This window comes from Lissotriton vulgaris, chromosome 1_2, assembly GCF_964263255.1.
Source record: "Lissotriton vulgaris chromosome 1_2, aLisVul1.2, whole genome shotgun sequence".
NCBI lineage: Eukaryota > Metazoa > Chordata > Amphibia > Caudata > Salamandridae > Lissotriton > Lissotriton vulgaris.
In genome coordinates this window covers 24,882,007-24,897,592 of record NC_141686.1, presented here as the reverse complement: position 1 = coordinate 24,897,592, position 15,586 = coordinate 24,882,007, and the positions used below count along the sequence as shown (strand labels likewise).

Sequence of the window (15,586 nt, the reverse complement as noted above, 5' to 3'; positions counted from 1 at the left end):
TACATATTTTGCTTTACCTTGATTTTGTTCAATATAAAGATTCTAGCCAGGATCCGTCAGTTTTACTTTCACCGCTCCCTTGTGCATAAAGTATTAACAAAGACAGTGACTAAATGTACTCTATTTTTTCTTTCTCAATAAGCTTGCCACACATTGCTACCTTCCATGCCCCCATCTTTGTGAACTGAGACCACCACAGTTTGTCTTTAGGAAGAGAACCTCGTAATTTTTAAAAATCTTTACTTATGCTCACATTCAACTTGAATGCTTTTCTACTTCCTCAGATTATTTCTACCATGGAACTAACAAATGCTTTCCTCTTTTTAAATCAAAGTAGATGATCATAATACCTTGTTCCAATGAATAGAAACGACTAGACCGTAAGATACTGGAATATCAGTATTCAGAATGGCTTTGACTTCACAGGAGCTTTTCAGCCAAAAAGTTGGATGTCATCTGCTGCCTCTGTTGTGTCAGCCACTAATGTGATATTCTGCATTTCCCACTTTTAAATCCTGTGCACCCTACCTTGCAAGCTTCGGGCTGACTTACTAAAATGTAAAGGGGTCATTTTAACAGATCTCGCTGCAGGTTTTATGCTGCAGCAGTCAGACTACAAAGGTCAGACTGAAGCCATGTTTTCCTTTGTCACATTAGTGGCTGACACAACAGAGGCAGCAGGTGACATCCAACTTTTTATTCACTGAACGCTCCTGTGTGACGTTACTGCAGCACACTGGAGAGGCCTGTTCAGGTGGGTGCATGTCCGTAAGATTCACTGGTTACTATGCCGTTCCTTTGATCGATCACATCATGTAAAATCCATCACGAGAGAAGTGCGGATGTTCGGACTGCGAGCAGCATAGCTGCTCGGTGTCCTGCGGACTACCTGGCTGCGGGTCTACACAGCGCCAGGAGAGAAGCTGAGTGACAACACTTGCCTGGTCGCTTGCAAGCAGATCTCCGGCAGCTGGGTGCTATCATCGTGAGGCTGTGCGCGCAGGGGGGGCAGCGGGCGGCAAACTGAGCATCAAAGCGGCCCGATAACTCTCAGAATCTGATGCGAGAAGCGTGATTTACATAGTGTTTTCAGTGTATCGCAATAAAAGTCTGCGAGTCGACATCGCAACAGAACAGACTCGCAAAGCGGTCTCGCAGAGATGAATGCTGTGCTGTATTGGTAAAGGCCGCTGACCCGTCCTGCCTGGCTTGCCTGTCCCTGATGCCGATACCTAAAATGGTGGCTCCCACCGCAGAGATGTGATATAAAAAGCGATTGAATGCAATTGTATGCGATCTTACATTGTACGCCAGTGTATGCAAGGGACATTAAAACATTCAACAAGGCTTGCTAAGAGAAAGCAGATTGGGAAATCTCCCTTGGAGGAATAAGAGTCTGTTTTGACTGACCTGGTACTTAAGATGGCAGCTCACACCACGAAGATGTTCCCTGTATGAGGCCTGACAGCGGACTCGCAAAGCGGACTTGCAAGGAGGTATCAATAAGAAAGGAAAAAGTGGATAGGTAGCGTACATCTCTTTCATTGTGCTCTGTTCACGGTAGTCTACCGATCCTTCCGGCCTGATTTGCCTGACTCTGATGCCAGAACCTAAAATGGCGGCTTCCATTACAGTCAGGTGCATGGCCAGAACCCTAATATAAAGTGGATGCATGCACTTGTGTGCAGAATCCACATAGTATGCCATCGACATTTAAACATTTAAAACAATCTCCTTTGGATGTGCACGAGTCTGATCTGCCTGGATTGACCTGTTCGTTGATACCCAAGATGGTGGCTCACTGTGGAGATCCTCTTGGCAGGAAGCCTGACGTGTGATCCCCATCAAGTGACTTGCCTTCCAAGAGTCCTAACTGAACTCTTCCTTACATAATCCTACCAGGACTGTGCCTGACCTCAAGATGGCGTCTGGAATTAATTTGGACCATGGTTCCCCCCCACTCCCACTCCCCCCTCCCCCCACACACCTGACAATCTCGGAGTTCTCCTGATCTCCATCCTGACAGCGAAGTCCGAGCACTATGTCCGACGCCCGGTGGAGCTGCTCTGTTCAGCTATTGAGGAGATCCGCCTTGGTAAATGCCCTGACCGTCACTGACCCAGCCAGACTTTGGGCACAGTTTTTCTCCCCGTCTCCCTGTGTTGCCCCCTCCATCGTATTTCTGTAACTCTACTTTTCCCTTGTCTCCTAACTATCTATCTGTTCCCATTTAGAACTCTTTCTTTCTTTGTCTACGTCCTTTGCTCCTATCCCCTCTCACCTGAATCTTTCCCCTTGACCACTACACCGCCTAGCCCCCTGTCCTATTGTGCCCTTTGACTAAGCACTCCTTCTCCCCTTGTTGGGGAAAATTCCAGTATTAATACTCTGGAGTCTCAGCGAACCCGCTGAGAGAGTCCACAGCGCCTAGGGAGCCACTCACAGTTGAGGTATGGTTTGCACCCCTTGCAAAAGCACTCCCTCTCCCTTTTTTGGGGAAGGATCCAGTATGTAGGCCTTGGAGTCTAGGGACCGCTCTGAGAAAGTCCACTGCGTATAGGGAGCCTCTCGCAATAGAGATGGGGAAATGATACCACTTCCCCTGTGATCACAGCTTACTGGACTTTGGACGCAGCTCTGACTAGTATACCGGTTTGTGTCCCTGTCACCCTCCCCCTCCTCTTTGCATGCTGTGCCTCTCACCCTCCCCTCCTCTTTCCCTCCTTCTTCCCCTGCTCTTACCCCCCCCTGAATTTCTCCCCTTACCTACTTTTTCCCTTACGTACATTTCCTTTTTGTATGTCTCAACCTTACTTGTCACTATGTTGCCAGACTCTAATAACTGTGTAACCTTTGTAACGATGTAGCCTGCAATTATGGTCTGATACTCACGTAAAGCGCTCTGTTACCTCCGGGTCTAGCACGCGATATATAAAACCTTTTAAATAAATACATTAAATAAATAACCCTCTGTCAACTCCCAGCCTATGCTCAAACCTGAGAGTTAGTGTAAAAGAGGTGTGAAATACCTCCCCGGAGCACACAATATGCTGACCCGACTGAGCACAGATGACTCCTCTGAAACCCGCAGAATATTCAGAGTGGGGGCTGTGGGCATCCCTTTGACACCACAGTGTCAAATCCTGCCTGACAGGTGGGTTGAAGCACATTAACAATTGGGGCACACTTGAAAGGGTAAGAACAGGAAGCTTGACAAGTATTGTTTATGCCTTGTCTGGTTGCTGAATGACTCTGCTTTTGGGAACATTGACTGCTTCAAACTGTATTTTAGTGTTAGATGTGGGAGGAAACTGGTGATTTCTGTATGACACTCCCACTCACACCCCCAGCCCTCAGTGCCCACGTTCAGTGTCAGTGAAGACTTTTGTCATCTTAAAAATGCCCCGGCACGTAGCAAACAGGAACTGCTAAAAAAGTGGGTAGGGTTACTTTTGGTTCTTTCCAAACAAATATGTTTAAAGTTAAAATACAAAATGGTTGTCTTTTCCATAAACAACGTAGTTCCTTTGCTTCCTTAGATCCGAACCATTGCTGTCCTATTAACAATCTTAGGCCTCAGTGACGATTCTCCCAAGTGTTATGTGGGAGGATACTGTGCTGGGCAATTCTGAGATATATGGTATTCCGGCACTCAGGACAATTGAATGAGAGAACTCTGGGCCCGGTTTAACAGGGTGCATAAACAAGGAGTAGGTGCTTTGCCAAAGCACAACATTCAATTGATCTATATGTTTCACATCTGTCTGGCCCTAACCAAATGTTCTCACCATGGAAGGAGTCAAAATTCTTTTGAGAAATTAAATTGGAATCTATCCTGGTAAAAAAAAAAATAGCAACCTCTTTTGATACAGATGTCTGTATATCATGCTCTACGGATCATACATGTGGCAGTTTCTGATTTTTCCTTAGTAGAAAAAATCTCATACTCCATCGTAAAACATCTAAAAACATATACTTTAATTTGCGTGGTATAATTATCAATTTTGCTAGGATTATTTTTAGTTTTTAGGGTATTATTTCTAATATTTCAAGGAAAGCACATACTGTTTGTGCACTGTGAGGCCTATATAGATAAGCCTATTAGTTGCTATGATGGGTAGTGTTAGAAATGGGGGTCTCTAGTTGCAGTGGTTTGTACCCTGTCCAAGTTGGAACCCTCACTCCAGTCGAGGTAAGGGAGTCATACAGATAAGATAAGCCTTGCTCACCCTGTTGATAGTTTGGTACCAGCAGTAAGGCATTTCTCAGAGGCAACGTGTAAAGCATTTGTACATACACACACAGTAACACAGTGAAAATACTGCAAAATGAGCCCACACCAGTTTAGAAAAATAGCCAATATTTATTGGTTAAAACAAGAGCAAAACAACAAGAATCCAACATACACAAGTAGCGATATCACTTTTCAAAGGTTACGCAAATGTAATCCATAGGAACCTATAGATGCACGACTATTAGCACAAAGTTCCTGGGATGCATTCAAAATTCAAAGACTAAAACAGGCATAGGGAACGTAGGGCATGGGAAAAACAAATCAATACATCGGTTCCTTACTCCCAGGGAAGGTGATACCTCAGTTCCTTACTGCGAGGGGGTGATGCGTCAGTTCCTTGCAAGCAAATAATCCGTTCTTTACTCCCAGGGAAGGCATGCCGCGGTTCCTTACTGTGAGGAGGTGCTGCGTCAGTTCCTTACTGCTACTCAGAGGAGGTGATCCTTTGGTTGCCTACTGCTATGTAGGGGAGGTGATGCGTCAGTTCTGTACTAGAAGGGGAGTTAATGCGTCAATCTCCGGACACGCAGCCTTAGCTCCTTCATGCTGGGCAACATCGATGAAGAGACAGTGTTGAAATATGATGCGTAGAAAATCCAGATGTGCTGTCGATGTGGCTGCAGCAAAGCAGATGATGTGTCGATATCACAGCCGCGAAGCAGACGATACATCGATTTTTCAGCCGCAAAGCAGGGTCTGCATCTGAGTTTGAGGCGTGCCATGGACGTCGATGGTGCTCGGGACTCAAACTGCAGTGATTTTTCAGCCCCACATCAGACGCTGCGTCAATTACAGCCGCACAGCGGTGATGCGCTGATTTTTCAGTCACACGACGGTGCTGCATCAAGAAAATGGGTTTTAAGAGTCTCAGTGTGGATTTTCTCCGCCGTTTGCACTTCCAAGGGCCCAGGAACTTGATTTGCCACCACTTGGAAAGTCGTGGCTTCCAGCGGAAGAGCCCAGGCACTGGTAGGTGACGTCTTAGCTGATCCTGGGACTTCTTAACCAGAGGCAAGCACACACAAGCCTTGGAGAACCTTAGAAGCAGGATTGAGAAAGCAAAGTCCAGTCCTTTCACTCCCACGACAGAAGCAGCAAGCCGCAGGCCAGCACAACAAAGCAACAGATAGTGTTAATCCCGCCTAAAGCATCTAGCTCTTCTTCCTGGCAGAATGTCCTTTGTCCAGAATTGTTCGGATTTGAGAGTGTCAGAGGTCCTATACTTATACCTCTTTCTGCTTTTGAAGTTGGCAAACTTCAAAGGAAAATCTTTGTAGTGCACAAGACCCTGCTTTTACCTGACTTGGCTCAAGACACATAACAGTGGGGTGGACACAGCTTTGTCTGCGGGCAGGCAGAGCCCTACTCGGGTGTCAGTGACAACTTCTCCCACCACTCTATCTCAGGAAGGCCCATCAGCCTCTTGATGGCCCATCAGGATATGCAAGGGACATCTCAGCTGCCTTTGTGTGACTGTCTAGAGTAAATTCACAAGATGGATTCTACATACAGGCAAAAGCACAGAATAGTTAGGCAAGAAAAATGCCCAGTGTAATTTTCAAACACGCAGTTTAAAAGCCAACTTCACCAAAAGTTGTCATTTTAAATTGTGAATTCAGAGACCCCAAACTCCAAATCTCTATCAGCTCCCGATAGGAAATTACACTTGAGATATTTCAAGGCAATCCCTGTGTTACCCTTTGAGAGAAATAGTCCTTGCAACAACGAAAAATGAAATCAGCAGTATTTCACAATGACACGTAAACACACCAGTACATGTCCTACCTTTTAAATAAACTGCACCCTTCCCATGGGGCTGCCTTGGACTTACTTTAGGGGTGACTTGCATGTACTAAAAGGTCAGGTTTGGGTCTGGCAAGTGGGTGCAATTGCTAGGTCAAAATATCCATTCAAAATGGTGCTACCCCAGACCGGTTTTGCCCTTTTTAGACCTCGTCTGTGAGGTATATTTTGAGTCCTGTGGAACCATGAGCACCAAACTCGCATCTGGGCATACCTCCCACACCTAGGGCATATCTTGCAAAAACAGCAAAGTGCTAGAAGGAACACTTGAATGAATCTCTCTTGGATGAATTCCAGTCCATTATCCAAGGAAAGTCCAGCCTGAACTGATAGACCTAGTGCCTTCAAGACAGGAACTCCAGTAACCCCAACCGGTTTTGGCAGGCAGAGGAGCCCTGTAGCATAGCAGCTCTGCATACAAATTCTTGGAAGGTCATAGAATAGTTTGTATAGATTTACATGATGCCAGCCTGCAGTTAATATTGTGTGTACACATAGCAATTGAATGTAAAGCATGAGTGAAGGAGATTAATAAGGTGGGCACTAGTGAAGTAAACTATTGTGCAGGCACTCTTTAACACAGGTTTGTGATTTATGGCACTTTAATTCAAAAAAAGAATCTGCAGTCAATTATAATGCCACTTTTTGAAGCAGTATTTAATTGAAGTGATGCTAATTCGGGACTATACTTTATACCTGTCAAGATGCAATGTTATGGCTTGCTAGCTGACTAGCATAAGATTACAGGAAGCTAAATAGATGCTTTACAGTATATTTCTGTCTTTACACAAATACTGTCGCCTTGAGAGTAGAATCCACTGGCAGAATGTTATCAACAATAGTATTTATATAGCAGAAAATCAGTCACTCTATTCAACTGCATATTTCTTCAGAAATTGGGGGATTTTCATTTTCCTCCAAACAGTAAATGAGACCCTAAGTTTGTGAGTTTCGCTCTAGCCTAGGATGCTTGTGTTTTGCTAATTTCAGACTATGTTGTGTGCAAATTGCTGTATTGTGATCTAGATGCTTCACACTTACAAAGCTTACTTTTGAGTTAGCCACATACTTTTGTCAGGGTCATTTATCGTTTCAGCCTGCTCATTAAGGCTCACCAAGGATGCTAACTTTAAACTTCATAACACTTGATATAGTCATTAACCACCATTGCTAGCAGGAGGACTAGTATGTGTTATCCCAAAGGCACTGAATTCAGTTGGTCCACAGGTATACCTACTATTTCCCATCTGTCTGGTCCTAAGCACCACAGCATGATGAGCAGACAAGATCTTGTCCCGTAACTTAAAGGCCACGTGTGGAGAGGAAGGTTTTAACAGCTGACGTAATCTTTAAACATTGAGGATCATTTTACACAGATTGCAAATTACCTTTTGGTTTCTCTGTATCCCCGTCCTCCTCTCCTCCCATTGGGGAATGTGGACCAGCTCTATTCTGAAAAGTCTCAACATTGATTTTTCCCATATAAATATACAGTTCTTGCATGAATGCACACGTTCTACTCAAGGTATCTGTCTAAAAAGGGAAAATTATATTTCTTTCCGCAGTCCGGCAGGGCACAAGTGTTGGTATCCAGGCAAATATTTTTATTTGGGAGAAGCAAAGAAAACTGATTTCCACTTCAGATAACTATTGGTGGTGTTGGATGGGAATCTACAAATTGGCTGAGCCCAGGACTTGATGGCAAAAGGCATTGCTTCCCAAAAGTGTAGGTAAAGTATTCTTATTGCTCCAACATTTCATAGTAAGTTAAAGTATCCAGTTGTTTAATGTATATAACTTAACTGATTTTTGTGAAAGGTTGAGAGTGGGATCTGCAGGCATATTAGCAATCAGCATATAAATAATTTAAGTCAATCGAACTGTTCAGCGCTTGTCGGTAGAAACTCATAGATGTTTTATCCACTTCTCCAGGGGACCAACAGATGGTTGAGAGAAACATGAAGGAACAGAACATGCCCGGGGCTCGCTTAGAGGCTGTTGTGAAGCTTCTGATATCCAAGACGTGAAATCCTGAAGCAGTGGCCCTGCAGCAGAGAACACCTGACCTGTAGTGGGAGCTGAGAAGTGTGTTGGGTGCACAGAAACATAAAATGTTGCATCATTCTGTTTATATATCTGTGATCTAATGGCATGTACTAACTAACTGTACATCATTGTATGATAAACCTGTAATCTGCATGCTCTTGGTTTTTTGTAGGTAACAGAATAATGGACATGAACAATGCATTGCCAACTGCTTTGTTTACATGTAGATGGGTGTGTATAGTGGTAAAGAATTCCTCCCAAAACTATATAGGTAAAGATAGGAAAAAGACGTGCGTATTAGAGTATTGGGGTAATGGCAACTTGGCACCTCAAAGGCGTGTCTGTGCACAAAATCATTCGGGAGAAGGCCAGACGCTGGAGCAACAAAAGAAGGACTAGAGTAGTGAAGAATGAATGTAACTGTTATTAGCAGCATGGAATATAATAGGGCCAGATGTCTCAAAGGGTTTTGCCCATTCTGTGTCTATGGGAAAATCTGTTCATACATAAGGCCCTTAATTATTGTTTGCCTGCATTCTAAATTTAGAGGGGGTGGAGATGATGCTGGGGGAGAAGCGGATTGGGGTTATCTCTGCCTTTTAGCTGCATACTACTACTATAAATGAATAGTCATGATTTTGTTATTGCCCTTTCCACTCCCTGTGCGTCATCGGCTTCAGCTCAGTTAACAGCTATTAACACCCGTAGGTGACGGCATTAGAGCGTAAATAGCATGAAAAGGCCATCAATATATCAAAGTACCTTGTGACAAACAGGCCTCTCTTAAAAAGTCCTTGGTAAGTGCCCAGTGATCTAACTGCCTGGAGTCATTCCTGTCTCCAATTAATGGAAGCTTCTCAGAAAAGTATCACAGTTTATAAAGCGAAATCTTCAGGGTTGAATTATGGGTAGATTCACATGGTTGGCTGACTAATGATTCTGTGTGGTCTGGGAGTATCCCACAAGGCTTCCCTAACCATGAATATGCTTGCATTGTTTCAACATCTTTAGAGCCAAAGGCTGAACTGGATGGGACCCCTTAACATTGAATCGACAATATCGATGGGATTGAATATCTGAAATATAATATTTACAGTTAAGTCCTGATTTTCTATACCTTACTCCACATATATGTCCCTACGCAGTACATATATCTTCAAGGTACGTAGATGTGGAGTTAGGAATAATAAATCTGTATTTCCTCTATACACTTACCTTTCAATTTTTTGTCTCACGATATTCTGTACTCTATATTAGTATGCTACGATATTGTTGATGTCGATAGTGGAATCGCTGAACCGTACTGTTGGCATCATCACTGAAGGTGAGCTATAACAGCCCCACCCTTATCCGCAGCTCACCATCTGTCCTTCCACCTAAGAGCCATTTTAGTTTCTGTGTTTTTGTCTCCCAGGAATGGGGAGTTCTCTTTGCAATGCATACGTTAGACATTAATTTAAAAATGGTTAAGTTCTACGTGCCCTAAATATGTGTTGTGTTGCAGTTTTTGTTTCTCAGTTCACAGCTGCAAGCTACTTTTTATTGGCCACCAGCCATCTTTTTTGTTTCTTCTTGCTTAGTACTCTTTTTCATTTTTTGTTTTAAAAATGTAATGAACTGTCCACTGTTTTCTAAGTAATTTCTCCCAATGAAATGTTGACCATTGGCAGTCAGTATTGCTTTAAAGGATTTTGCTGGCTAACCATGACTCTGGAAAGAGCAGTACTTATCAAATTTCGTCAGCAGTCAATCAACACTTTTGGTGAAAGATGAATTTTTCAATTTCAAAATCGCAGGACCTGCCTTTTTAAATACAAAATTAATTACTTTTACAGTGGGGTGTAATTTTATTTAATAATGGATGTTTCAAAGTAGTAGTGTCACTGAGACCATTTAGAAATAAACAGTAGTTTCAGAGAGAGCTAATGAGCTCTGTTAGTAAATCTTTTGCTTGCACCTAAGTTGGGGCCTGACAGCGCAGGAGTAACAATGGCAAAGAAGGTGCTTTCCGCAAAATGTTTCTAGGTACCCAAAAATGTGGCACCGCCATTTCTTCAACATACCTTTGTGAAGACTCATCAGAAAGAGCCTTCACACAAAGACATACCTTAGTAAGATGAAGAAAAGGCAGGGTTATTAGTATGGGGATACTTAGCTGTAGAAGGTTCTCTCTTGCCTTGGGCATCACTTAATGAAAAACTGGAGGAGGGTTTGTCCAAATTTAAATATTTACAATTAAAGAGTTGGTCCCAGAACCTTAAAAAAACAATAGGTCAAGGGAACACTCTGGAAGAACATTTAGTAAAGAAGCTAGCAGGGAAGAAAGAGGTATCATTATTTTATTTGGGCGATTGAAGAGGCCATAGGTAAGGATTTTAGAGTAGCCAGCGAGTTGTGGGAAGAATCTATCCCGGAGACAGATTGGGTAGATCTGTGGCAAACTTCTTATAGCACCTTGTTCTCAGTTGTAAAGCCAGCCTGGTTGAGAAGAAACCATTACTTCACCACACATAGGGCTTACCAATCCCCGGCGAGACTTTCTAAAATGACCAATGGTCCATCTGCTAGATGCAAAAAATGTGACATGGAAAATGCCCCGATACACAAATATTCTGGGCTTGACAACCATTTCTAAATTCTTGGAAAAAGTCGGAAATTCCTTATCTTGGGATACCCAGTACAAATTTCTCTCAGGCCTATCATTTTTGGCATATTAAGTGAAATCACAGGCCTGAAGAGAGGTTTTCTATTTTTTGTCATATTGTTGTCCAGACCGGAAATATGCAAGAGATGGGCTGAGGCCTTACCCCCATACACTTGGACTGGTTATTCTCCTTGTATAAAACATCTATGACTGATTTGGCCAGTTTAAAAAAACAGTAAGAAGAGAGCTGTTTGGGATTGCCTGCTAAACTGGACTTTAGTTTAGTTAGCCATTATTGTTATGTTTTGATAAGACCATTCATATAGCCCCTCTTATCCTATGATTAACCCTCACGGGAAGCTCTCAGACTGTGCTGGGCCTCTTGGGCCCAAGTTTCGATCCAAGATGGGCCTTCAGCAACAGTCTTCGGTTTTCAGTAATCAGTAGAGAGAGCGACCACCCTCTCATAGACAATGACAGTTCAGCTACAGGAAGGAAGTTGGTTTGCTACTGGTAGGCGGGCGACAGAGAGGAGGGATGCTACCTTAAAGGCCTACTTCTCTTAATTGAGTAACAGTAGTGACCTCCTGATCCCCAAGTTGGCTGGGGTTGGAAGCGAAAGAGGGAAAAAAAAAATGAAGAAAAAGATGACTACACAACTGCTCCTTTCAAGACATATTTACTTCAGTAAGACCGGCCTGCTTCTATAAGTCTGAGGCAAACAGCTGCTGTGGGAAAAGACCAAAAGACTTTTTAGAGCAAGGCGTCTTGGGTTGCTGCTCGTGTCCTCACGCCTTAGATGGAAGTGTTGATGGGTGATTTCTCTGTAAGGATTTTAGCTTCTTTATAGAGAATAGTCTGGTGGGTGTCTCAGGGATTTGAGTCTTAACCCTTACACTTATTTGAAACACAAGACTGGTACCCCAGAAGAACAGACTCAGTGTGATTTTATTGGGTGCTATAATCACTCTGAGAATAATATTCGGGATTAATATTGCTGTGATTAATATTGAGTACCTGTATTATTGCTTATGTAATAATTTTGGCTCATTAATATTGTTTTGGTTCTCAGGGTTTTAACTTGTGTATTACTATGCTTTTATTTCTGTACTGGGAAAAGTCCACACCGCCCTCCCTTAATTTGTTTCTCCACATTTATTGACCAATCTTATTCCTTACTTTTTTATGGGCTATAACTGCTGTGTTCCTCCCACCTTACCCTTTTGATTTTTGTTCCCTCCATTCTTACCTCCTGTTATTGCCTAACCTCTAATTAACGTTTCTCTTTAACCCAACATAATTGTCTATTGCTTTCCCATTTTTTGTTCCCTTCATTTTTGGGTTCCCAATATTATTTTTCCTTACATTTTGTATTTGATGTTTAATTTGTGAAATAACTTTACCATAAGAAATTGTCTCTGCTTGTAATTTGGCGTGGCCGCTCAGTCATTCAGGGCCACATTTATTATAGGATTTTGGTGATGAAAGGGCAACGCAATCCTTACAGCAGATTTACAAAATCAATAAAATCTATCAGGATTTATAAAGCACAGCAAATCACCTGTGAGGGTCTGAAGGCACTGGAGTTGCTAGCAGCTTTGCAGAGAGCGCTGTGAAAAACAAGGCAAAAGCAGGAGTAACACTCAGAAAGAGGGGGAGAGGAAGGAGAAAGCAGTAAAAAAAAAATAGGTGAAAGCAGGAGAAAGAACTAAACAAAATGGGGAAAGGACGGAGAAACAGTAAAAAACGAGGCAAAAGCCGGAAAGCGCTCTGAAAGACAGGGGAAAGGAAGAAGAAAACCGTAAAAACTATGCAAAAGCAGACCAAGCACTCAGAAAACCTGGGGTGTGCGGAGGAAGGAGAAAGCAGTAAACGAGGCAAAAGCAGGAAAAGCACTTCGGAAAAACAGGTAAGGGGGAAAAAGGAGTAGAAACAAGGAAAAGGCATGAAAAGCACTCAGAAAAACAGTGGAAAGGAAGGCGTAAGAAGTCAAAAATGAGGCAAAAATGGGGAGAAAGCAGTGGTGCAGCAGCAGGGGAGAGCTAGGCCTGGGGACTTTATCAATCCACTCAAGGCCACCTTGCATGGCCCCGCGTGGCTTGGTAAATCAGGAGTAACGCAAAGCAGCGTAATCACTGCCTTGCATTATTCTGCACCTGAAAAGTGTTACATGGGTGGAGCGTATGTGTCCCCATGTTTCCACCCGTGGATTTTGGTGCATTCCCAGATTTGGGAGGAAGGTGTCCCTTCCTGCACTGCAGCAAGCCGCCCTGCAGCGCAGGCACCCTTGCACTGCAACGCAAGGGTGCCTGCGTTGATGCTAGGTATCGCTAGGAGAGAGCAACAATGTGCCATGTTGTGATGGATATGGTTCATTCGTGCCCTCTCAATTTGTCGCAGCGCATTGCGCAGCGTCAAAGATTGATAAATCTAACCCTTAGATAGCAAACTACGAGCGTATCTCCAACTAAGCGTTTTTTCATTTACAGGCCTAGGCAGTGCGTATTTGTGCATAAGTCTAGAAATCTGTCAATGATATTCCAGATGCATGCAATGAAAGGAACCTGGTGATGTACCATAGGCTGGCGAGGGTGCCTCCAGCCAGGCGCGCAACACCCATTGAACTCACCGGGCTTCAGCCCCCCCCCCCCTCTCTCCGTTTGTGGCAGCCCGGGATGAGACAAATCCCGGGCACACACACAGCTACACCCGAACGTTTCTCAGGTCTTTAAAAGGCCATTTGAATGTTAATTAGGCCTTGCTGTTGTTTCACCCCTTGTTGGAGGTCCTGCAGCTCCACTCTGCCTACTGATCAAAGTTCAGCCCCCCCCAAAAAAAAATTCTTAGCCCCCTCACCCCCCGAAATTTGGCTCTAGTTGCGCCTCTGCCTCCTGCTCGTAAGAGTAGATTAAGCTGTGGTGGTCGCACCGCGCTGACGCCCCTGCGCCGAGCAGCGCCCGAGTCATTCATCGCAGCGCTTTTCACTCGCCACTTTCACTGGTGTAAAGTTAGAGCCTCGAGCAAAGCCCTCATGAATAATTGACTGAGAGAAGCTACCGCGCGTCGAGCACTGGAAAAAGCCGGTACCGTCTGTCACCTGCAGCGACGGCTTATCTCCTTTAATCAATGTTTAAACATGTTGCAGTTCTAATCACCAAACGACCAACTTTTACCTAGAAGAATCTATTTAAAGAAAGAGAGTGCTCCTCGGATCCGATGTCACCTTGTCTCAGCGCGGGCTCGCCTGTGGGACGCCCGGACACTTGTCACGGTGCAGCGCACGCACACCTGGGACGGGGAGTTAGAACACGGACTGCACCCCTTGAAGGTTTTCTTTGTAAAAATCTTCAGCTGTATAATACATTTGTGATTCTGCTTTATAGAAGGTAAGCGTTGAATATGTGTACAGAAGTCATCTTACAGGGGTATCCTAAAAGCATGACATGAAGCTGGCCCTCCTGGACCAAAGGTGGTCACCGACGAGCCCATAATAAAGGATCTTCCTTCGCATCACAGCTTGACTAGTGGGCTCTGCAATATTTGTGATTTTTAAATATCTTAAATTGTCAGATTTTCACTACACTTCACATTCGATTAATTTTGTTTATTGAATATTTTCTTTTTTCAGGGAGGCCTGGAAGTATCTCGGATTTAAATGCGCCGAAGGAAACTTGAACTAAGAAGGGCAGTGATTGGCGAAGGAAGGGGAAATACAATGCACACATTTAATTGTGTAACACAGACCACAGAACCATTCTGTTGTAAGACAGCCGTGGGACACACCGAAGAGAGATGGGCTCCAGGTTCCAGCTAAAGAGTGGCTGTCCAGCCTGGCTTTTGAATTTTTAGAATGGGCCTTGCGGGGCAGGAACGCCGGAGTCTTCCGTGTGTAGCCCAGTGTTATGGTTTGACCTCTGTAAGTTCATTTTTTGTTGTGATTTGTGTAACTTCTTCTTTGGAATCCTTCGCTGTGGTACCAATTTGCTTCATTATGCAAACTAACACAAGCTCCAGCGCTAACTGGGTAGAATAAGGGCAGACCCAGTAAATATATAATGCTCGCTGACCTCAGAAGGCCTCCCACTTAAAAGGGTAGCCTGGGTGGATTTCCCTTGTGACCCCTGTACTCCCAGGACTGGTTTCAGCAGCCCTTCCCAGCCCTTTCATATTTAGTGAAATGTTAAGTTTGTGTTGCCTGTGTCTCCCTTCCAAGTCTCAGTTCTCCCACTGTCATTGGATATTATTACGTACTACGCTGAGCGTGGAGGCGTGATTTTAATCTATCCTAGAGTGAAGTGCATGTCAAATCCTAGGCTTCTCACGCTGGACATTTTTTTCATTTTCAAAGAGCTGCAGATGCGAGGCAGACCGAAGCTGGCGGAATATTTTTGCACTGGAAGTTTACGCCCAAGCCTCCCCGAGGCTAGGGTGGGGATCGTACTATTTGCTGATGCAGAGAAGTCAGTCATATGATCCACTTGCAGAGCTCATTAGATCTAAGGCATTAATCCTGAGTTCAGGAATGAATGTTGCCAGGTTCTCCTCACAAGGCTTGGCACTTCCACAAGGTATCTTGTATCCCCGCAGGGATTTTTGCAAAGCAGCTCATATCAGGATCAGGTTTGAGCCCTTTTAGTAGAGCAGGGCTTTGGCAGCCGGGGTTCCAGGAAATAGATATTTATCAAAGTTCTGCCTGGCAACCCATACAGGATACAGAAATTGATCGCAGTGGGGTCTCGGCCGCATCTACTTAGGATCCATTATCATTTATTTATTTTGATGAAACAAGGACACTTCAT

At 43.9% G+C, this 15,586-nt stretch overlaps 1 protein-coding gene across 8 annotated transcripts in view; it reads left to right on the top strand.

Annotated features, from left to right (window-relative positions):
• Positions 1 to 10,069, top strand: part of LOC147733859 (uncharacterized) — a 197,732-nt gene extending 187,663 nt beyond the window's left edge. For 4 of the 8 annotated variants that reach the window (XR_015307525.1, XR_015307522.1, XR_015307526.1 and 1 more), the window contains 2 exons: positions 7,663 to 7,823; positions 8,030 to 10,069. Coding sequence is in view for 2 of the 8 variants with exons in the window: in XM_086952754.1 (XP_086808880.1) it covers positions 7,663 to 7,744 (82 nt within the window). In the remaining 6 variants the exon portion in view is untranslated. Of the gene's footprint in view, positions 1 to 7,662; positions 7,828 to 8,029 lie in introns of all 8 variants that reach the window. The other 4 variants (XR_015307523.1, XR_015307521.1, XR_015307524.1 and 1 more) reach the window with 1 other exon arrangement.
• Positions 10,070 to 15,586: the final 5,517 nt, after the last annotated feature.